This window comes from Cupressus sempervirens, chromosome 8 (genome assembly GCF_028749045.1).
Source record: "Cupressus sempervirens isolate cs-2001-9-10 chromosome 8, ASM2874904v1, whole genome shotgun sequence".
Classification (NCBI taxonomy): Eukaryota; Viridiplantae; Streptophyta; class Pinopsida; order Cupressales; family Cupressaceae; genus Cupressus; species Cupressus sempervirens.
Genome location: NC_143125.1, coordinates 616,639,835 through 616,663,362, shown reverse-complemented (window position 1 = coordinate 616,663,362; position 23,528 = coordinate 616,639,835). Strand labels below are relative to the sequence as shown.

Genomic DNA, 23,528 nt, shown 5'->3' with positions numbered 1-23,528 from the left:
CTTAGAGACAAATAGAGTTATTCACAAAGAGTAGTGTCATTGTTCTCCATCCATCCCTCTTCTCTTTACATATTTTTCCATAATTGTATCTTCAATATATCTTCAGCATACCCATTCCACACAAAAGTACCATTGCTAATCTATTTTTAACCCTTATGTCCTCTCTTAATCGTATAAATTTTTTTATTTTAACAACATTATTAAAGAAAACAATCATCAATTTATTTATTTATATTTTTAAGAGTATCAATATAAGATTTTTCCAAAACTATCAACCTCACTCAATTTATCTTCCTAAATCTCCCGTGTGCAACTGTGTGAAGCCATCCCCACCTGTCTCGCAGGGATATACGAAAAGAAGATGGTGCAGATTCACGCGCATGGCAGATGATTGGGTTGCAGAGGACAAGCTCCTTCACTTTCTGATGTGTTTTCTTATTGCCAATGTCTCCACATTCACAATAAGATTCACCCTCAATCCCACTAAAATCTTGCACAGATGGGCTGTTTCGGTGGGATGCATTCTAGCTCTTACGGCCGGGGCTGCCAAAGAAGCGGGAGATGAAATGGGCATATGGCCTTCTGCTGGTGCTTCCTTCAAAGATGCTATTGCTGATCGAGCAGGGGTTCTACTTGCTGCACTCCTCTTGCATTTCTTCAACCCCAAGGGAGCTAAACAAACCAGTGAGGGGATTCCTTTACACGGGCCTATGATTGTCTGATGTCCACGGAATTCGCGGTGCTTTTATGATGCACCCATTTGCTGATTGTTACCATTCAAATCGGTTTTAGATCTGCTGGGCCTTAACCAATTGGCTATTTCAATTGTAGACGTGGTCAGGTTATTTTGACAAATCACAGCCTGTTCTTTTCTTTGTTTATTTATGTATTAAGGGCACCAGTGAAGGCGAATTTGGTACAATTGAGATAAATTTTAATTCACTCAGGCGCAGTAAGGTGCAATTGAATGGTAGAATTTCTTTACGCTCTTTTTTTTTTTTCGCTAACTCCCTTGTATTGGGCGCCTCAATAACATGCCACTAGATGATCAGACGACTCAAAATTGGATCAAGTGACTCAAAGCTGCCAGTGCGGACGGAGATTTGATGCGAGACACACAGATGGCGTTCTACGAGGAAATGATAAATGCGGGGCAGAGTGTCGAGGTGATTGTTTCGGAATAGGTGGAGCATTATTTTCACATGAATGGATTTGCCATTGCCGAAGATCCGCAGCCTGCCCCCCAGGCTTCGAACCTTGCTGCCGCCATCGACCATTTTATCAAAGCATGATAATTTGTTGGCAACTATTTAGCTCCATCTGGTTAGATTACTGTGATACTTTGTTCATTATCTTTCCATTGGACGTAATATAATGCTAGTTTTTTTAGCCAAATAGATGCCAACTTGGCAGATTGTAAATTCCCTACTGCAAATAACGGAAACCACGGAACTGCACAAATAAGTTGCCATCTAAATCTAGGGACTGCTAAGACTTAGTCTATGAGAATCCACAAAACAGAACAGGTACTAGCAGACTGCAAGCCAAAAGCTGTCTGTATAATCACAAACCAGTGCCTTCTAACCAGTGTCATTCCATTACTTTTTCATGTTTTTCTTGTTTGGCAGTTCCTTCTCAACCTTAAAGGGTGAAGTGCAAGGTTGCAGGGGGATGGGGTTCTTGGGTACTTAGGGTACCCTTGCGAGTATGGTAACAGTGTGAGTACGGGTATAGCTATTTTTCAAAATAGGGAACCGGGGTAGTTGGGCATGTCAATTTTTTTTCATTATAAATTAATATTTATAGAAAGTCTGAAATTATGAGTCATGACAATGGTTTTTAAAATAAACAGTAATAAAATTTGCAGATCTAATGTATTGATTTCAGTTTCAGATTTGCCATATGTTTTAGATTAAGGTAAAAACAGGTTTTGAGGGGACCCGAAACCCCTAACAATAGTAAAATGATGTTCAAACATAGCATAACCAGGAAACAAGATCCTAAGAGCAGAAAACAAACACAAAATCAGGTTTTACAGGGACCTGAAACTACAGAATGTATCCAGAAAATGTGACCAGGTTTTACAAGGACTTGGAACTTACAAGTTTTATAAAGCTTTGCTATATGTTTGTAATAATAATATATGATAAATGTTTAGATGCATAACAGAGAAGGCAAACTTAAAAAATGAACAAGAAGATCATAAATCATATAACAATGATATATTGCAAATGATAAACTTGTAACTTGAACAGTGATAAAATTTACTGTTAATCAGTATTCGAACAAAGTTTCAAACTGATTATGTATTGAATTAAGTTTGATAAACAACATGCTGATACACAAACAAAGAACTGGAAAAAAATCAGAAATCTTAATCAAGGTCCTTAGCTATGATACTCTTCACTGAGTACCCGGTACTTGGGGTACGTTTACCTGGTACTTGGGTACGTATGCCCATGCAACCTTGGTAAAGTGGCTAATTTTAGGAATTTGTGATAGAAAAGCCACTGAATCTGATGAGTTATTCCATTAAGTCCCTTTATTGTCCAATTGATTTCTGAACCCATCACCATTTCTTTTTATGTGATGAATAGCTACAATTTTAACTACTGCTTCAGCAGATGAATTTACTTGATGATTAGTTTAATTACCAACCAAAGGCCTCTATTTTTTTTATTGCATTTATTAGAATCATTGAATCCCCTTTTATTGCTCATTTCCTCAAACCTTGCCCTTTTGCAATCAGTGTCATTCCTAGAGCTGCTTACCCCTTTATCTTGGCTGTTTGTCATATCTGAGTATCTCTTAAAAAGTCCTAGTAAATATGTATAGTAAGACCATTGCTATCTCTAGTAATTCCACCAGTTGTAGCTGTTGCTAGGTTTGATTAACCTTGTCAAGCTTAATGTAGAGTGGCTAACGTGGATTCACTTTACAATTTTCTTACCTTTTCTTTTTCTACCAATACCATTGAATAATGTATTATACTTTTGTGTATTACGCAGGGATGCATCTCCAACCCTCGAGCCCATGTCGCCATCCCTTCAGGTGTTTTGTGAAGTCCTACCTAGTTTGGTACTTTTAGTTTTCTCTTTTTGGGTATCTTTTCCACTCGCTGTGTGTAAGTTTGCATGCAAGATAGTTATGCAATGAGTTTCATGATTGCTGATCATACATATTTATCATTACATGACATGGAGGTATATTGTGTTGTAAAACATTAAAAAAAATGTAATATTCCCTTTTTGGCAGAGACAGATTTTGGAGGATTAGGCTATTTTTCTGTCCCTTGTAGGCTGATGAGTTGGGATAGAGGGTCTTATTAGGCTTTTATTGTCTCTTAAGTCTTGTGGTTTCTAATTTTGGCTTTTGTTTGGTATTTTGAATTTTTAGGGCTCTGTTTGCCATACTATTTATAGTAAGCCAACGGTTGATTGAGAAGGGCCCTTTTTGAATCTTATGAGGAAGTCGTACGGACAAAGGATGCAGTGGTTGACTCTCTGGTTCAGGCACTTCATCAAAATAATGAGTATATAATGAGATATTAATTTTATAATGGCCTTAATGATGTTTAATCATTTAAGTTATATTATAAAGTTATAAATCGACTTTATATTAAGATGGAGGCCATGTGAAGGATAATGAGTAATTAATATTTGTTGATTAAAAGTGCTTTATTAATGATATATTATATGTCAACAAACACAAATGTCATATTCATTGAAGAGACTTGTGAGTGAAGATTTGGGGAGGAATTATTATTAAAAACCAATGAAGAAGGAAATTATGCATTTGAGAATTTGTCTTTTTGTTTGTTGAGTTTGGAAGCAATGGTTTCAAAATTCAAGAACTTGGAGAATTGATTGATAATTCTCAGAGTTGCAACCATTTGAGTTGGTGGAATATCCAGTGAATTTGACATTCAATTGAGCTTCATTCAAGAGTCCTATTTGTGCTTAAAGTGAAGAATGAGCTTCATTTAGGAATTCTATTTGTGTTTAAAGTGAAGAATTTCATCTAGGGTGTGAAGGATTAGAAGGTATATCTACAGCAGACCTGGAGGCTCATTCTTAGCAGCCATTCTACATCAGATTTAACTATTTAATAGCTGCTACAGTACCTGTTAAAAGTGACGCAACGATTGTTGCTACAGTACCTTCCTCTTGGCACATGGAGTTTATATCAAACAATGGTTAAAGTTTGCCAAGTGCGAATTGTAAACTTGCAGGAAAATATTTTGTTGTTATGCGGAGCCTAATCAGACTCGAAGGTTAATTTTTCTCCACTTTATTTGGCGTGGTCCCCCCCCTCCCCCCCATTTTACTATGAGGTTTGCGGGGTCCTGGGGTCAGTGGCCCTAAGCACACTCCCTATTAAGATATAGGGCAGGGTAGAGGGGAGTGCCCCCGAAGCCAAAAATGAATTTACTATTGTAAAAGGCGTCGGAAGTTATATTTTTTTTTCTAGTAGTCGGCTTATTCTAACCCTAATTTGTAAGCAACAAAAAACTTGTATAAAATGGCTTAGGGTAAGGGATTTCATAATGCATGATGAGATTCTAGCTTCTTGTGGTAGTATTGAGCTGTAAGGGATTATGGATTGTAATCAGGTTGTAATCACTAGATAATAAGAATATTGGACTTGTTGTTTGGTGGACATAGCCTAGGGATTGGGTGAATCATGTTAAATCTTTGTGTCTTGTGTTCTCTACTGTGCGATTTATTATTATCTGATATTAGTTATATTTGCATGTAGTTGTTATTTGTCTCTTTAATCCTAATATATTTATGTGACTTTGATTGCCGATTCACAGTTCTAGAATTTGCAGTTATAACCATATTCAAAGCTGCAGTTCATACCAGGTTTTATTCTTCATATATGCAAGTATTTACATTGCAAGTCTGAAGCATAATTGTGGAAATACATAGCAGCCATTAGGGCATCTGTATGAGCTTATTTGAAATATAAGCAGTTAGTAGTTTCATCATTGCAATCATAGTTGTAATCAGTTATTTCATATCAGCAAATCATAGTTTTCAAACTTAAATGAAGTTAGAAATTGCATTCCAACTGTCCGTCTCAATGACAAACTGCTGTAGTATATTACGTGTATCTCCTAGTTAAAGGAAGTTTGGAGTTAACGTTCCAAGTGTTTGTAATAATGTCCACTAAGCTGTAGGAACATTACTCGTGTCACTACAGTCATATGTATATATTCATTGAAAGTTTGCATCTAGCTGTAGCATTGCATTCCCTTCATTTCAGTCCTTAGATTACTTCGTTGAATTCTTTTCAATCATCAAAACATGCAAAAATACACAATAGATCAGTTGAGTAGCAAATTGAAAGGCTGATAGACAAAGGTTTGACAATACTCCTTGGAGCGCAAATAAGTAAAATAGGGTCAGATTCACTAAGGGACATCACAGTGGTATCTGAACTTGCATGCGAAGTGTTCGACAGAAAGTCAAACATCAAGAGCGAGTAGCAATTTGGTGTTCGTCAGAGTTAGAACCACAGGGGGTTCTTACAAAAAAAAACCATAGCATTTAAAATCACATATGTAAGGAATCTCTGTTCTTCATTGCTGCATAACTTGAAATTCTTATATCAGACCAAATTAACAAAATGGAACAATTAACAGTCAGCCTCTGACCCCTCAAATTTCAGTTCAGGCTGCTGGAAGTGAAATGCCAAACCAGTGACACTAAGAGACATAACTAAGCATGTTGTTGTCTCAGGAACAAGCTCTGTCCACAGTTAGAATGAGTCAATGACCTCCACTACAGTACATTCAGAAATCTTTGCAGCAGCTAAATGGGTCTCCACAGATATGAGCCGTCCACTGAAACTGATTGATAGAACCATGCCAAACAGGGTCTATCTCACACCACTGATCAGAACTCAACCAAGCTTGTGTTGTCAAGATAAGAAGTTGAGGCAATATGTTTACGAACTATCTTCATGCCCAACAATGGAGAATGTTTACATGGCCAAATGTTCAGTCAAACTACTGTTTAATCTCTCATTTGGCTCAATCTCATGCAACACACCAAAAACCAATAGAAGGTTTGCAACCAGAATTAGGTGCAGATCTCTTTTAACAGCTGCTGCTGAAGATCTCAGCTTGCTCTGTATATTTCCCTTACGATTTGGATACAACGCCAAATATACCTCATTGCTGCAGATATTTCAGTCTGGGAGAAGTCTGCGATTGAAATCTGTTCAAATGATAGAGAACTATGGATGTGCAAGTTTCCATCCAACCAGGTAGAGTAGGGGTCTAATTGAAAGAAGTGCTTTGACTTCCCAAATTATGCAGTAACATTCACACCAAAGTAGAAGATGGAGCGGCTTTCATATGACCCAAACCATTCTTAGTGGCAACCATAATCTCCAAAAGTTGGATTTGCAGATTGTTAGCTAACTCACAATTATATACCCCCTTCAATCCCAGATTGAATTCTTATCCACCACGGTCTGTATGAGTTAGGCGATTGAAAAATTAGAGGTGTCCCACATGATTTGTATCTAGTGCCAGGAATAGATTACAATTTTAATGAATATTATAGATTTCAACAAGGCACACAACCAAGCACCTCCTGATTAAGTATTACACAGCTTAGTTCAAAGAAGTCTTACGTCTATAATGTGGTAAGCATCAACGATTAAATAATTAACCAAGAGCTGCACAAAGACATGAACACAACATGATAGTATATATTTCATCGGCCAAACAATATTTTAAAATGCGTTATCTTCTTTTGCTTAAACAATGCACAAAAATATCTGCAATAATGTTTTTTTTCCCACCAAGTCAATACCTTTTTCTACAATGATAACTTCATTCTGAAATTTAGCCGTGAATAATATTTATATTGGAAATTGTAAACGTAATGATTTTCCACACATTGAAGCTCATTGGGAATCATAACATGCATCTGCCTCTGAAGAGTTGGGGTTTCGTTCAATTGTAAAGAAATTTCAAGCGCTTCCATCATCAATTCCTTGAACTGAAATCCAAATGCTCTCAAGCTCTCCTGGCATAACCAACTGTTTAGAATTTTGCCCTCCCACTTGCTTGCCTCTTCATTTTCCTTACTTTCGTCTTTTTATTTCCCCTTCTGCAATTTGATTTCAACTCAGGGAAATAATAATAAAGTGAATTAATTAACTTTTTACTTAACTCACCATTAAACTTATTTGATAATATCACCCTTATGATTTACTTTTGAGAGATAATATTAAATAATTAAAATTAATTATTTACATGGGCTTGTTAAATATTTATATTCCAAGGTTGCATTAGAAGGGGACATTGCATGGTTTGGACATGATGGGACATTAGGGGATCCCCCCTTGCCGTCCCCTCATTTGCTACATATCAGAATCATCCCAGAATGTGCATTGGAAAATGGGCATGTTTATAAATGCAAAGGCGATGCTTGGCTCTCCTCAGGATGACATTGAATGTCTCGGATATGTCTGTGGTTAGGGCTGGTCAGCCAGCCTCTCTGGTGGCATGTGGATACCACCCACTCTTTTTGATGTTAGGCATTTTATCAATGAGATTCAAAAAAATTTCTTGAAAAATGAAATTCAAAAGATATAAAATCTCCTACTGATTTTTACACAATTTTTTCTGATATTTCCTACTGAATAATGTTTTGTTTCAGGTTTCTAGAGATAATGGAGAGGTTTTGTTGTTTAAAGAATTGGTAGAAAAAAGGCATGGACGGAATAATAAGAACTTAAATTATTCCACATTCAAGTGATTCAACTGAAACAAAGTATTCTTTTATTACGATTGCCAATAAAGAATAGAAAGTGAATACATATTTATCCGACCTTTTGTTAATCTGAGATATTCTTCTGCAGATACGTTCTGGAAATACATACATCCAACTGAAGAATACAGCAGCAAATAAGGATTACAATATATCCACATTCTGGTTTTGCACAATGTCTTCCAGCACCCAACAAGGAATAGCAGTATAACAATCTCCAAAATGGTTGCAAAAGTAAACAGTAAATGACTCACCTCTGGGCATATATTGAGACTAATAGCAGAAATCGAGACCATGTTTGCACAAGGAGCTAATGATGATCAAATTAACACCACCGATGCTCCCAAACTAAATTCAGAATCATAACATTATTTAAAGTAATGCTTATGTGTTGAGTATCAAAGAGATTCACCTTTGTTAAGCATTCACTTGATGATTCCTACAGAAAACAAGGTGCCTTGATCTGAGATAGCTCATGCCGAGGCAAGAGATATGTTTTCCTTCAGAAATAACCCATGACCTTCTTTAAAGCCCGGACTAGATTTAGTTTGCATATAGACCAGATTAAGGTCCTTCCAAGAGCCACAGCTTCCTCATACTAGCATCCAACTGTTTTATTCACCCAAGCAGCAGTAACATCATATGCGAACATCAGAAAAAAGGAGAAATAAATCTGAAGCGGCTTGGTATTTTGTTGAATCACCAAAGTAAGCTTCCAATAAAACCCACATTTTTAGTCATTCAATACAAGCCAACTTTTTTCCTAATGCCATGCCAAATAATGACAATATTCAACTCAAATATTTTCTTAGCATTAGATAATTAACTTCCTTTTACTCGTCAATTTAAATCATTGAAATTTGTCTCTAGGTCTGTAAGGCCTTGCAAGAGTTATACACGACAGCAGCTCTCCACTTTCAGCATTTTTCAGAGACGGCACAGGATTTCCCCTCATCTTGGGCTGTATCCTTCTGTTCTGGATCTCTTCTCTGCAATGGGGAGCAGCTAGCCACTGCTTCTGCCTCTTGTTACTCTTTGTTTTGCTTTTTCTCGAACACTTTTTGGGTTCTCCTGCTGTTGGCTGGTTTCTTTTGTTGTGCTTTGGCAGGCCCTTAGATTCTCTTTGTGGTCTCTGATTGGACGTTAATAAATTTATCTTATCTTATCTAATCCCTTCATAAATGATGGAATCATAGTGAGAAAACAGTATGATTCCTCCAACAGCCAGCTAGGGTAGAATCTTGCACTTCTGAAACTAGCACCCTTAGGGTTTCAAACTTTCTAAGAAGCTCTCAAAAACCAAACAAGAGAAAATAAGCAAGCATATCCCAAAGGAGTCTGTCATTGTTCTTCTATAACAATCCTTGGAAGCTTCTAGAACACTTTTTAAATTTCCCACTCTTTTAATTTGAAACATTAGACCAAAGATAATAAAGTGACCTTGTTAAATCATTTCTTAAATAACCATTAAAGTCATTGTATGCATTTTTAAAACTAATTAAAATATATTTTCTATAAAATAAGGTTTTTGTCAATTAATGAATTCCCTTTTCCTGACTTCAGCATATGGGAAATAAATAGGCTAATTTGTAGAGAGGGACATTATAGTGCTCCCTTCCCAAAGATTGCTCATCCTCAAGCAATGCCAACTCAGCCCCAAGATCACCTTGCTGATCCAAACTGAAACTAAATAATGAATATGATCCAAGGGTCCCAAGTCAATAGAGGAGGTCTGTAGCTCCAATCACTCAAATCACTATCCTGCTAAACACCAGTACAAGAGGCTTCTTGAAAATCACTGGTTAGAATAGCAATCAAATACTCCAAAGCTCGGTCATCTCCTCGAGAACTGCTCTTCAAAAAACCCAATCCAATGCTCCATAGAAATAAGCTCAGCACTTCCTTATAATTATTGACACTTAATTTATTGTCTTAAACATAAGTGCAAGCCACCTAAACTGAATAGCCAAACCTGTTATTCTGTCTATCTGAGGCCCATACCTAACCCTGAGAATGAGCTGATTGGACTGGAATTGCTCAAATTTGAAGTTTTACAAAGTCTGAAATTTTAAAATACATTATGTGCCAAGAAAAAAATGAAATTATCAGACCTTTGGAATTAGCTTGGAGTGTCTTCCCCGAAGTCATCAACTTGGTAGGAAACCAAGTCCTACTAATAGTGTCTCTCCAGTCCACAGAAGTAACTCAGATGGACTCATATGAAGTCTGGAATAAGAGGTAATGACGATTTTACTATCACTTTGTAGGTCCATAACTTCCCACAGAATGCTTCTTCCATCAGCATTAATCACCAATAACCCTTGAAAAAGACCTTGCGCATAGATACCAACATAGAGAGTAAGTTTGATGCCATGTGGACCCGACTGAGAGTGCATTTTGTGATGCTAGTAGAATTAACATTAATGGTATCTACCCTATCAAACCAAAGTCCACTATTGTACTCCCTTGCAGGAAACGCACAAAATCAACCATTAACTCATGGTGATTTGATACCCAATATCTACTGCAAGAGGTAAACCAACAATGGTCTAGGGTGACCCAATCGACAATTCAGCTGGATTCACCTCATTGCCACACACAACAATTGGATGTCAAGTCTTAGAAATTAGAGTCATTATATATCCTCAAAGTTGAATCTTCAACATCAACTATCACAAGGTCTGAAAAATTTGTGACCAGTGTTATAGAACAATCACTATCATCAATGTTCTACTTGATAACCATCTCAAAGGAGTGATGTCTATGTCAAAGCACAATTTTCAATACAGAGTATTATACTTTAAGATAATCTCTTGGTTCTCATAATCAACCTTTCAATAAGATGTCACCATTGCAAACTCAAACTTCTCGCTAGATCCTTGATGACAAAATCTTTACATACCATGTGTCCTAATGCAATAATCTTCAAAGCGAGGAACAGCAAGTCTGTTTCAAAATGGCATACCTTGTGTGTAGCTTGGGCTCTCAAACAGAACTTCGTGCTTAGCTAAAAAATCCTGAACAATAACAACATGATGCACCTTACCAGTGTCATCTGCATTGGTCCTATCTATTGTATGAACAGAATCGTATGAAGATGATGGACTGCTGTTCACAATCATAAAATCAGCATTTTCTTCATAACTTCTGTTGGTGTCTTACTCTTAATAGATCTCATGTGTCTCTTCATCTTGTTTTGGTTGCTCATCATTAGTTACTGATCCATCAAGTGTACCATTCTGAAAACTACTTGAAAAACTGTTACATCATGGCTGCGATCTGCAATATCATCTTTTGATTTACCCTCAAAATATTAAGCATTCAAATTCTTGTTGTATTTTCTAAACACTTTGAACAAACTAAATCTCTACAGTATGGAGAATGCTGGAATCATTGTGCAATATTTTATCCGAGTTTATCAAGCCCTCAACTATTTGCTTGATCTCAATAATACTTGTATTGGCTTCGTGTTCCTTGTGTGTTGCTGCATAGATATCTGATTTCCTGCTCTGTATTATGAAAATTAACCGATTTCCTGCTCCATATAATGAAAACTTTGAAAGCAAAGTTTATCTGCCTCTTTTTCCTTGTCTTCAGCAAACTTGATAGCAAGATACCTATCCATGGATGGTTGCAAGTAATCAGATTTCCTCATTTCTAATGCTTCTTTGATCATGTGCAATTGTGTAGTAGTGACTCCATTTGCAACTCCTTTTTGGCTCTCCTCAATTTGGGCTTTCCAAATGAGATCAAGTCATTTATGAATATTACCTTTCCTTGTTAATGCTTACACAACTTTTTTTTTTGTAGCCACAAATTGGCTCTTCAATCTTGCAATTCTAAAGGTCTTTGATCAAGTTCAACAAACTGCTTGAGCTGCGACACGATGGATTTTCTGATTTTATTTTATTTGTAGGAACAATGGCACCATTCAAATCAGTAGTAGATGCGATACAATCCCCAATTAAGAATGTCGAGTTAGCATTATGATCAAACACGGTTTCATTTGGGAATCCATTACTTCATAGGGCTTAGCAATAACAATCTCTAAATCATTCATGTAGAGACCTGTGTACTCTTGTGGATTCAACAATAAATTCCCCCCCGCCCCCCAAAAAAAAAAACCATTGTATTACTCTATTGGGATATAATTCTGTGGGTTTCATCTTCTTTGTTGTTTGTCCACATCCTTAGTTGCTGATTTAGCAAACTTTAAATCAGCAGATTCTTCAATCACAAGAGTATTGTGAAGATCAGTGTACTCCACTCCATTAGTAGTAGCATGCAAAGAATTAGCTTCATCCTCATTTTTATAAGCATTAGGATCATCAGGAACAATTTTCTCTTCCTATTTTTCTGCAAACCTCCTGAAAAGGTGGCACGACGATACTGGAATTTTCAGCTGGCTCAATATTAGCACTGTTTCTACTGAAATATTTGGATAGGTAATTGGACAATTGTTTTGTTTCTCTCTCTCTCTCTCTCTTTCTATGACTTTTTGTTCTTCCTCTAGCACTTTCACCTGTTTACCTGTGCATTGATGATTAGGCTTTAGGCCCCTTTTGCATGAAAAGAAAAGGTTGTCTTCTTAATTCATTTCTTCTGCCTTCAGTATTTCTTGCACTGGAAGAATCTTTTGTTTGCCTCTACTTTCTCTTTAAGTGAGGTTGCAAGAACTTAGGATGCATTAACAATTTTGTTAAATTCTTGCTTAATTTTGATTACTTCAACTCTGTCAGGCACTGTAAAAGTCGCTCTTGCATGGATTTCATCTTTCTCACTGAAATAACCAACACTCTGTTTCAACTAACCAGAAAATTTTTTTAAAATGATTTTTCATTGATAAGCCCTCAGGCTGGCAGGATGCTCAGCTGTGATACCATGTAAAGTACCCTACTGATTTTTGCCCAAAATTTTCCAATATTTCCCACTGAATATTTGTCAAAAGAATTGCTTGATAGTTTAAATGTTTTGTTTCAGGTTTTCAATGATACTGGAGAGGTTTTGATGTTTAACAAACTGATAGAAAATAAAGAAGGCACGGACTGAATAATAACAATTTATATTATTCCACACATTCAACTGAAACAAAGTATTCCTTTATAATGATAGCAGCTAAAGATTACAAAGCAAATATATATTTATCCGACCTATTGTAAATCTGAGATATTCCTTTGCAAAATATACATCCATCTGAAAAATATAGGAGCAAATAAGGACTGCAATAACTCCACATTCTGGTGTTGCACAATGTTTTCTAGCACCCAACAAGGAATAACTGTATAGTGCTCTCCCCAAAATGTTGCAATTAGCTCCTTAGCAACATTAAGCAGCTCACCTTTGAGCATACACAGTCTTCTAGCAGAAATAGAGGCCATGTCTGGACAAGGAGATGATTGCAGTCAGATTAATACAATCCAAGTATTGCATATGTGCTGAGTGTGGAGGAGATTCACCGTTCTAAGCATCCGCTTAGTGATATCTCTTTTATTGATAATGAAATGTTCAAGTGCAATGCTTTTCACTTGATGCAATATACATAATCACACATATTTAAAGAATTGAGAGACTTCATCTCACAACTGAAGGTCTCTTCAATTTCTAAAACAAGTCTTTCCATATTTCCAAATGCACGACTCTTGCATGATAGATGTCTCTCCAAATAGTATTATCTCAAATATTATCATAAATATACTCTCCAGCTATTGGCGCAATATTATCTTTATTTCAACTTATGGAAAATCAGAGGTAAAGATCTCTATTGCAGCTACAATCTTCAACACACCCTCTTAGCAAGAGAGATCTTTAGTATGGCAGTCACACATGGCTGCAACCAAAGATGTCAACGATAAATTGTCATCACATAGACTTTCATAAAAACATGTTATCTCAACATATTGTCATGGCGCCACACATGGCTTCCACCACGCCTCATCACAGAGGGTGGAATGAGGGCTTTCAACTTAGATTTCTCCTTGAGAAAAATGCATTTCCACCATGCTTCAGTGCACCTCAAACTTCTCTCATAGAGAATAACTCATTAACATGGGATTGCACCTCGAACTTCTCTCATAGATAACTCATTAACATATATAGGAATGACTGAGATTCTCTCCCAATAGGGACAATTTTGATCATCATAATTAGATAGCTGATGTAACTTCCCTTTGAAGCTGAACATCTCCCTCTAAATATGTATCATCAAGGCAACATCCTCATCTCATTGCTTCTTGTTGCACCCTATACATGTAGATATCCTAATTGTGTCCAAGGTGACATGTACATAAAAAGTACGCTTTGAAGAAAATGAATAGATTCCACAACCCTTACATCATAAAAAAAACCAAAAAATCCTCTTGCGGAGGGGCAGCCTCCATGTTAGACAAGAAATGATCTCCTCTAAGTTTGTTGGCAGCCCCAATTTGTAATTGGTTTCTGGCTTTGAATTTTAGAGTGGAAGTGAAATTGGGTCTTCCTTCATGACCCCAATAGTGCTTTCATAGAGTGCAAGGTTTCTGGAAACTCTATGTTCTCTGGGAGGGCACTTGTTGGTAAACAGATTTGTCTTCGCATAAAATGCTTACAAAATGACTAAAAAACGCTCAAACTTGAAGACAAAACAACACCAATAGTTGGATCGTATTGCTATGGAATTATGCAAGTGGCCTTTGAATTTTATAGGGTACAGCTCCCTGATTTAGATATACAAAGAATGAGATTAAGAAATGCTTTTAACCTGAAAGCGAAGGCTACCCTCACTATTCTTGGATAGGGGGTAAATAACTATAACAAAAATAAGAAAAAAAGACTTCCACATACAGCAATGGAGACACACAATCCTTCCACCAGCACATGCATTTAGAAACATTGAGGAAAGATTAAATGAGCAAGAACAATCTCTGCAACAAATGGATTTAGTAATATTATATGATTCCACAACTCAACCTTAATCCACACATAAATTAAGAAAAAGATTAATTTGAAGCACACCATCTTCGAAACAATGGAATTTCCATTCAACCAAAAATTATACAATTTCTGAGTATTACTAATAATCCAAAACACTTGTAGAAAACTGGAAAAAGAAAACTAAGTTAAAACGAACAGCCCTAATTACAATAAAAATTGCCCCCCTTTATGTGATCTAGATTTCCCCTATTATGTAGTACACAACTTGCCAGAACAGTGGAATCCTTCTTCTTTCCTCTATTGGCATATTTATCTTTCCCCTTGGATCGGTTTCTTTTTAGTTATTAAAACTGATCTCTGATGTCCATAGAGATTTTTTGAACCGACCTCACAAATACCTTTTCAAAAATCCTACATACAGGCCTTTTGTTATAAATTGTTTAAAATAAAACACTTTAGGAAGCCGGATGATTTTTCTTCCATATTTTGTGAATTGACGAAAATACTCAATAGAGAAAAAAGAAGGCTTCAAGTCAGTTGCTTGGAGACAAGTATTGATGTTTAATGGCTAACAGTTGTAGCACCCTTCATCATGGTGGAATAGTAGTGATCGGGCACCGTCATGCAAATATTAAGAGATCAACATATTCCATGTCTCTTGTTTATCTGACTTCACATTAGTCATTGCTTTTTCTTATAAATGTCAATGAAGGTTCACCATAACAAAGTGAACGTGAGCACAAATATAGATCATCGGGACTGCAATCATTTTGTTAAATAGTTCACATGCACATTTATCTGGTGGCATCCTGTCAAACAATCAATGCGTGCATTCTCCAGGTTCATATACTTGGATAGTGGGAATAGTTGAGTCCTTATTGATCGGGCTCGCCCGCAGGTGCAAGTTCATGATTCGATGGCAATCATTAACCACCCATCACCAACACAGATGCGTAATGCTTCTCGAGAGCATTGAGACTTAAACTAGCGGGTTTTCTTCATGTGGAGTCGGGTTTCTTTAGCAGACCCAATATGTGCCTGATTTATCCCCACTGACGGCATCAATATGGAGTTGCACTTGGCGCCATGGATCGGCTTCAATACCGTGTGCCATTTCTCATGGAAATTCTCTAACCGAGACAGACATTTGGTCAAACAGTTGGTCGGCTCCCATGATTCAGTACCCAGCCACCACACACCTTTGCAGTTGTATTTTGATTGCATTCGAAGTCTTTAATAGAAGATTAGGAATATGTTTCCATCAATCCTCCAACTTATCACAGGCACGCAAGATGGACGAGTGTGTGGAATAGGGGTTGCATATTGGACTTTTAATGTTTGATGTATGCTCGATTTCCCTTGCTTCACCATTTCACAACGTGCTCTCGTTCTCACCTTTGAGACACTCTGTCAAACAGTTTGTATGCTACTTCTGCACATTTGTTGAGCTCGAGTATTTGTTAAGCAAATTGAAACTCTTCCAATATATGTGATCTCTATGATAGTGCTCTAAGAAGGGGAACATCCACAGAGATGATCCAAATGAATTGCACATCAAGCGGGATGTTCCCTCTGGGACAGGAAGGCCAAATGTAAAACCAAACAATGTTGCTTTTATTGTCTCTACTACTCCAAGAAAAGGGGCTCCAACAACAAAAATAAGCATAGACATGATCGTCCAACCAATGGTTACAGAGCTTGGGAGCAATTTCCAGCTTCAGCCACTCTAAAAAAAAATAGTGAAAGACATTGTTTCCCACCGAATGTGCAGACACTAATGATGGACCTCCATGAAGCTTGAGTGCCATTTCAAAAGCCAACTTTAGTTTGTGAAAAATACAAATCTCGTTCTTCAAGCATTGAAGCTCATAGTCTCCAATCATATGGAACAGCCAAAATAACATTTGCATCAATCCCAAATTCAACACACCACTTAACCCATTCTCTCCAAACCGAAGATAGTGGACTTGTTGTGTAACTAGGGTCAAGCTCTGTAATAGCAGATAGGCCAGTGCCATTTCAAAAGTCAACTTTAGTTTGTGAAAAATACAAATCTCATTCTTCAAGCATTGAAGCTCATAGTCTCCAATCATATGGAACAACCAAAATAACTTTTGCATCAATCCCAAATTCAACACACCACTTAACTCATTCTCTCCAAACCGAAGATAGTGGACTTGTTGTGTAACCAGGGTCAAGCTTTGTAATAGCAGATAGGTCAGTGTCTGGCATTGACTTGCATTCTGGATTGTCCGTTTGATTGTATGGATCGAGCATCATGCACCTAAGCCAACAATGACTTCCATAAATCTCCATGGGCTCATGTATTCGTGCCTTCGTTAACTACTATGACACATCCTCATAATGATTACATGCCTAATTCAGAGGCCTGATATCATCAAATGAGTCCACAACTCTCCATGGACGTCTATCTCCTTCATAAAGCTTATTGCCTTATACCTGACAAATGGCAAGTGTCTTTGACAATATTTGATTCCAACTTTTTCTCAGGCATAAGTGATATGAAGAATGATGTGTCTAATCTACCCACCCAATATAGGGATCTGGCCATAGGTTTATATTGTCATTAGTCATATTGGACTGAGCATGTCTTCAATTCTCTAAACTTGACTTAGGGAAGCCTATCCCAGTCTCTTTGCATATTTTGAGGTCACTATCCATTTCCAGATGAAGGCAAGACTTTGCTGGATGAACACCGCTGCCTTCAATGTGTGTTTCATCACCATTCTATCGAATTGATCTTTGAGTTACTAAGATTGTAATCTCAAACTTCTATATTGGATCATTGAGACCGAGCCAGTGAGCTTCACATTTGACTTCTCCATACTGAACTTTTGATTTTGACCAATTGGGTCAAGGGAACCATCTTAACCACTTGAACCATTTGAAACATTTGAACCACTTGAACCATGTTCAATATGGTTCCAAAGTTACAAAGGAAGGTTTTGAACTTGAGTGTTTAAGCACTTTGGTTCACTGCCATGAAATTTCATCCGAACCTTGACTTGCACAATGAAACTTTGTACAACATTTTCATAAGAAATTATAGGAGAAAACTAAGATTTCAGGGAAAGGCCATTAAGGGGGACCAAGTTTCCAAGTTCGAAAACTAGGGTCGAAACACCAACTAATAGCACCCAAAGCAAACATCTGAATTTGATTACTCAAAATCACCCTATTGTTGTGTTTTTGCATAGAATCACTAGGATTGAGTTTCCAAGAGGGCACACTTGAATGACTAGATCCAACTACCCTCAATTGTGAAGCAACTAGAGAGGTATCCCTCCTTTTTTCCTTTGGGACATGCTCACTCATCGGGTTGTAGGAACCTAACCTATTTGAGATATACTGATGGTTTGCCTCATTGAAGGAACAAGAGGCTGTATATCCAACGTGATTCCTTGCCCTTTTCGTCATTTATAACACAATAACCCTACTCTCAAAAATGGTACAAACCTTCTCTAGGGCTTTTCTTCCACTCTACAACCTAAAAATCTGCTAGACCCTCCTCTAAATCATGAACCGAAAAGTGAAAAAACTCATACTTTTATTCATTGACAGTGGCCAATCATTAACTAATCGACAACCAATACTAGTACACACAAGGCCTAATTACATTGAACAAGTCGATTCAAAGGCTACACCAAAGCATTTTCAATAGCGAAAGAAATCTCATCAAGAATATAATTGCAGCGAGAAATTCATATAATTCAATTAATTGCTGCTGCTAAACTTGAGAAGGATTTTATAAATGCATCTACTAGCAAACAATACAACGCACATCCTTGTCTATTTTACTTGCTTCAAAGCATAAATAATATTATTTATACTCCTATTATCGAAAATAAAACTATTCTATGAAGTGTTACAAAAACGTGTATCACCTTCACAGATAAAGAGAGGATGTTGATTAAGAAGACTAAGATAACTATTGTTGAGGTTGAGATTGGGGTCTTGGATTGGTCGAAAAACCTGCCCTCCCACATAGAGCCTGAGAAAGTAGCGACCAATGTGAATGGTAGAGGAGTATGTTGCAGAAGCTGAGAAAAATGTGGGCGATCATGTAGGGCACAAACGATGGAAGCACTGGATCCTGTCATGAGGAAACTGATGGCATCAGATTTTCCATTGTTGTCGTTGCAAATTCATACTCCTTGTCTTTGTTCCATTATTACACTCTTGTGCTCAACAATTCAACAGAATTGATGAAGACAAGTTTGTGCAGCTCTAAGCCACACCCAAACTCAAAAACCAGAATTAATGTGAGCCTACACCATCTTGGACCTGACAAGGCTTGAACCAAAGACCACCTCATTGTCTCTGGTCCAGAATTACTTGCAATTTTGACAAGAGTAATTCATACACTAGATTGAGCTTGTGCAATGACATCGTGGCCATTGATGGTGAGCATGATTATTCTCTGCTGAGTGACAGGGGGCTTTTCAAAACCGTAAAGATATACCTTGAGAAGAAGATCGTTGCGGATGCCAACTAAACGAAGTTGGTGATTGCCTTTACACCAGGGCTTGTTTCGAAGATTACCTTCTCATTGTGAAAAGACCAGCACACGACCACAAGTAGATCTTCAGGAGGTGAATCGATCAAGAAATAACTGACGAACAGTGAGCAAAAAAGAAATATGTAATTGACACTGCACTAATCACTACAGAAATATAAATTAAGATTGTCAAGAAGACTGCTGACTCAGTAGAATGGGCATTCATAATGCCACTTCATCTCAAGAAAGCATACAACGAAGGATAGATAAGATGAAGAGAAATAACTACAACAACTTGTCCTTTTTGCAAGGACAAAGATAGAACAAGACCAAAAATGAGGAATCATGCTGAATAGTCATTAATCTTAATTTGAAATAGAGGTAACAAGATCTGAATCACAGGTACCATTTTCAGCACTCCTATATTGCTGATGCCTAACCTGCTCTGATACCATGGTGATGTTTTGCCTAGAATAAAGATAAACATCAATAATAAAAGAAAGATAAGTACAAGAGATGCAAGATATTTGTCCTCTGAAAACCCTTATACTTGAAGGGAAAAAGCCAGCCACAACAAAAAAAAATCTCTTTTATTGATAATAAAATGTTCAAGTACAATGCTTTTCGCTTGATGCAATATATATATGCATATTGAGTAATCACACACATATAAAGAAATGATAGACTCATCATCTGACAATTGAAGGTCTCTTCAATTTCTAAAACAAGTCTTTTCATATTTCCAAACGCATGACTCTTGCATGACACATCTCTTCAGATAATAGTATCTCAAATATTATCATAAATATATTCCCCAGCTGTTGACACTATTATCTTTATTTCAACATATGGCAAAATCAGAGATAAAGATCTTTGTCACAGCTACAATATTCAACATCATTAAGGTTGCAACTAGACCCAGTTTCCATATCAACCAGATTAAGGTTCACTTCCTCATACTAGCATCCAATTTATTTATTTGGCCAAGAAGCAGTAACATCATATGCCAATATCAAAACATGGGGAGCAATAAATTTGAGTCGACTAGGTATTTTGTTCAAGCACCAAAATACACATCCAATAAAGCCAACAATTTTTTATCATTCAATAGAAGCCAACTTTCTTCTCAATGCCATGCCAAATAATAATACTATCCAACTCAAATACTAGCTTAGCAATGGATAATTGAACTAATTTCCATCACTTGCCAAACTCGTCAATTTAAATAACTAAAATTTGTCTTGGAAGATATTTCACAAATATAACTTTGTAAAAGATGAAATACCACTTAGAACCCTGTATGACTCCTCCAACAGCCAGATAGGGTAGAATTGTGTACTATCAAATTAGCTTGTTTAGAGTTTCTGTCCTAGTGTTTCCAACTTTCCAGATTTCCACAGAGCTCTCCAAAGCCAAACAAGAGAAAATAACCAAACATATACGAAAAGAGTCATTGTTTTATTATGACAATCTGAGGAAGCTTCTAGAACACATCATATTTCTTGCTCTTTTAACTTTTAACTTTAGCCCGGAGACATCAAAATCACTTTATTAAATTTTCTTAAGCAGTCATTAAAATAACTATATTCAACTTATAGATCAATCAAATAATATTAGCCTTAGAGTAGGCTTTTTTGGCTAATGTTAAATAATTAAATTAATAAATTCCCCTTTCCTGGCATTAGCCCAGGGAAAGTAAATAGTCTAACAAGTCCTCCTAGATTACTCTGCGGATAGGGACATAACAAAAGATGTCAAGAATTAGAATTGGAAGTTTTTTAAAAAATGATCATAAACAATCTAAAAGATTCCAAGAATGAGAACTGAAAGTAATTTTAAAATTCTGTTCAGTGTAAATTTACACTGTGTTATGATAATTAGAATTGCCACTTGTCATTAGTAGTCAGTTACCATATCAAGAATGGCAGTTTTTGAATCATTTAAATGCTTTATCTATTTAATATTAGTTTTGACTTTTGACACCATTGGGGCAGTCTTGTATGTGTCAGGTTGAATTTAACTGTTAGGTGCAGCAATTTCACCACGACACAAGCAATGGCAAGAGAATGAGCAATTGTGACTTTTGATCTGCCAAATTACTGAAGGAAGCTTGTGCATAGGAGGTGTTTCAAACAAGTTCCTATAGGCGAAAGACATATTTGCAGGGCTGTACAAGGTTGGAAATATGTATTATGCACACAATAAAAAGGGAAAGCTCAGTTCCAGTTCAGAAGGGAGTTGATAGAGAGTAAGAAGAGCTCTGAAGTTGTAATCCTCTGTTTGTTCTTATTTTTTACAATATAATTCAGGTAGATATGCTATTGACACCTATCAGTTGGTTTTTCCTTCATTAATGGAGGTTTTCTAGGTTAAACCGAGTGTGTGTTCAATTTTTTACATGTTTTTAGCTGTACAATCTAACTTCCTTCAAAGAGGATATTTACAATTCCAAGTAGAACAATTGTCACTTTTGGTAATTTGTAGTTTTGCAGATAATGTCTTTGATGAAATTACATATCACTTTTATTGCAGGAGTTCTCGATTAAGGCATACTAGATATGTTGATGATAGCTGATCATAATAAATTATTTCCATAGTTCTGGACCCTTCGCTAGCCCATTTGATATAGGACTTAATTGCTTAGAGGGGCTTTCAGATTCTTTGGCCAGCAAAAGAGCCCTTGATCTTGATGAGGACATTCATGATGAAAAGTGTGTGAATGTCAATCCTTGCTGTGAGGCAAGCCAATGGCGCAGTAATGCTTGAGATAAAAATTCTAGGCTTTAGGGCCTCAACTAACATGAACAATCCATTGTGAGTTTTTCATACCATCACCCCATTGCTAATGGAGACCCCCTATTTTCCCTTGGCAGTGTGGTAGTTGTCCCAAGTATTCTTAGTTTAGTGGCAATTTTTTACTCTCCTAGTGTAAGAGATGAGTTTGAGCAACTTTGACTAGCTAGGAAGTTAAGTTTGTCAGAGATATGAGTGAGATTTGTGCTAGACTAGTCAAGGATGTGAAGTTGAAGTCAAAAGCTTTCCAGTGAAATGGATTCGCCAAAGTGTAAAAGGATGAAGTGAAGATGCAAAGCAAGAAGAGATGAAGTTTTAACCTGAAGAAAACACTGATCGAAGTGTGTTTATTAGTGAAATTTGGCTGAGACCAAATTTTTCTAGGATCTTCTAAAATCTAGAATCTCCATTATAACACCTAGAGATTTGAACTTACTCTCAAACATCCTGACAGTAGATACATAAAATCTAAGCTAAAGGCTTATACTTAAATTAAATGTTATATTTTATGTGTTTTGCCTTGCCACTTGACCCTCTCATTTCACCATCTCCAAAGAACACCTTTTATTTGACAAGTACGGAATCCACATTTGCCTTCTACATTACCGGATTCCTCTAGCAATCCCCAAATCTTGGTTCCGGTACGACTTGGATCTAGATTCCTCCCAACTTCTACCTAGATTCCAAAAATGAGGGCGTGGGTGTCCAAAACAGGTCCCAATTTAAAATCAAACTACCCTAATTCGACCAATGTTGCCAAAAGTCATTTGAAGAATAGGCAATTGTTTCACATGATGTGGACATGGCAAGTGCCACGACTGTTGGTTGAAATGGAGTTGAAGAGGAATTAAATGTTGACCTTGATTCTTATGAAGATGATGAAGAGAATATGGAAGTGGATATTAAGTTTTAAATATGAAATATGGCATCTGATTCACGTTTTCAACATATAATGACATTTTGGGACTTTTGCAAAGAATGTATATGATATAGTCATATATTGACAATTACTGATTTATCATTTTATGAGAATCATGCATCTAACTTCTTATCACTATTATTATATATTTGAACTTTGAAGTTTTGAACCAATGATGAATGAAAATTGGCATGTTACATGTATGAATCTATGAATATGCGTACACATACATACATACATACATACATACATATATATATATATATATATATAACCAATGGTGGATGAACATTGACATGTACATGTATGAATCTATGAATATACATACATACATATATATGTTTCAAAAATGTCTATATATATATATATATACACCTGCAGCCCCATTTTCTTTGGTTGAATCCCCAAATCAAAAGTCGAATCCCAACGAGAATCAAGATCAGCTACTTAGCTTGCCTTTTACAAGGTTGTATTTGACTAGTGCAGAATCTACACTTGTCTTGTATAAACAAGATTCACCCCCTCACTTTGACGCCTTCAAACTGCCTCCTCTAACTGATTTTGAGCATAAACAAGATGAATTGAGACCTATTCAAGG

General features: G+C 36.6%; 1 protein-coding gene across 6 annotated transcripts; it reads left to right on the top strand.

The window, feature by feature from the left end:
- The first annotated feature begins 280 nt into the window (after window positions 1-280).
- On the top strand, window positions 281-21,695 carry LOC149543937 (uncharacterized). 6 transcript variants are annotated; one of them, XM_089798572.1, is made up of 5 exons: window positions 281-841; window positions 1,045-1,323; window positions 7,680-7,793; window positions 7,882-8,497; window positions 21,213-21,695. In XM_089798572.1, exon 1 carries the CDS (start codon window positions 381-383, stop codon window positions 720-722), a length of 342 nt encoding a protein of 113 aa, XP_089654698.1. In that variant the 5' UTR covers window positions 281-380; the 3' UTR covers window positions 723-841; window positions 1,045-1,323; window positions 7,680-7,793; window positions 7,882-8,497; window positions 21,213-21,695. The 6 variants fall into 6 exon arrangements, with proteins under 6 accessions (XP_089654698.1, XP_089654699.1, XP_089654697.1 ...); XM_089798573.1 differs by lacking the exon at window positions 7,680-7,793 and having other exon boundaries at window positions 21,228-21,695; XM_089798571.1 differs by lacking the exon at window positions 7,680-7,793.
- Window positions 21,696-23,528: the final 1,833 nt, after the last annotated feature.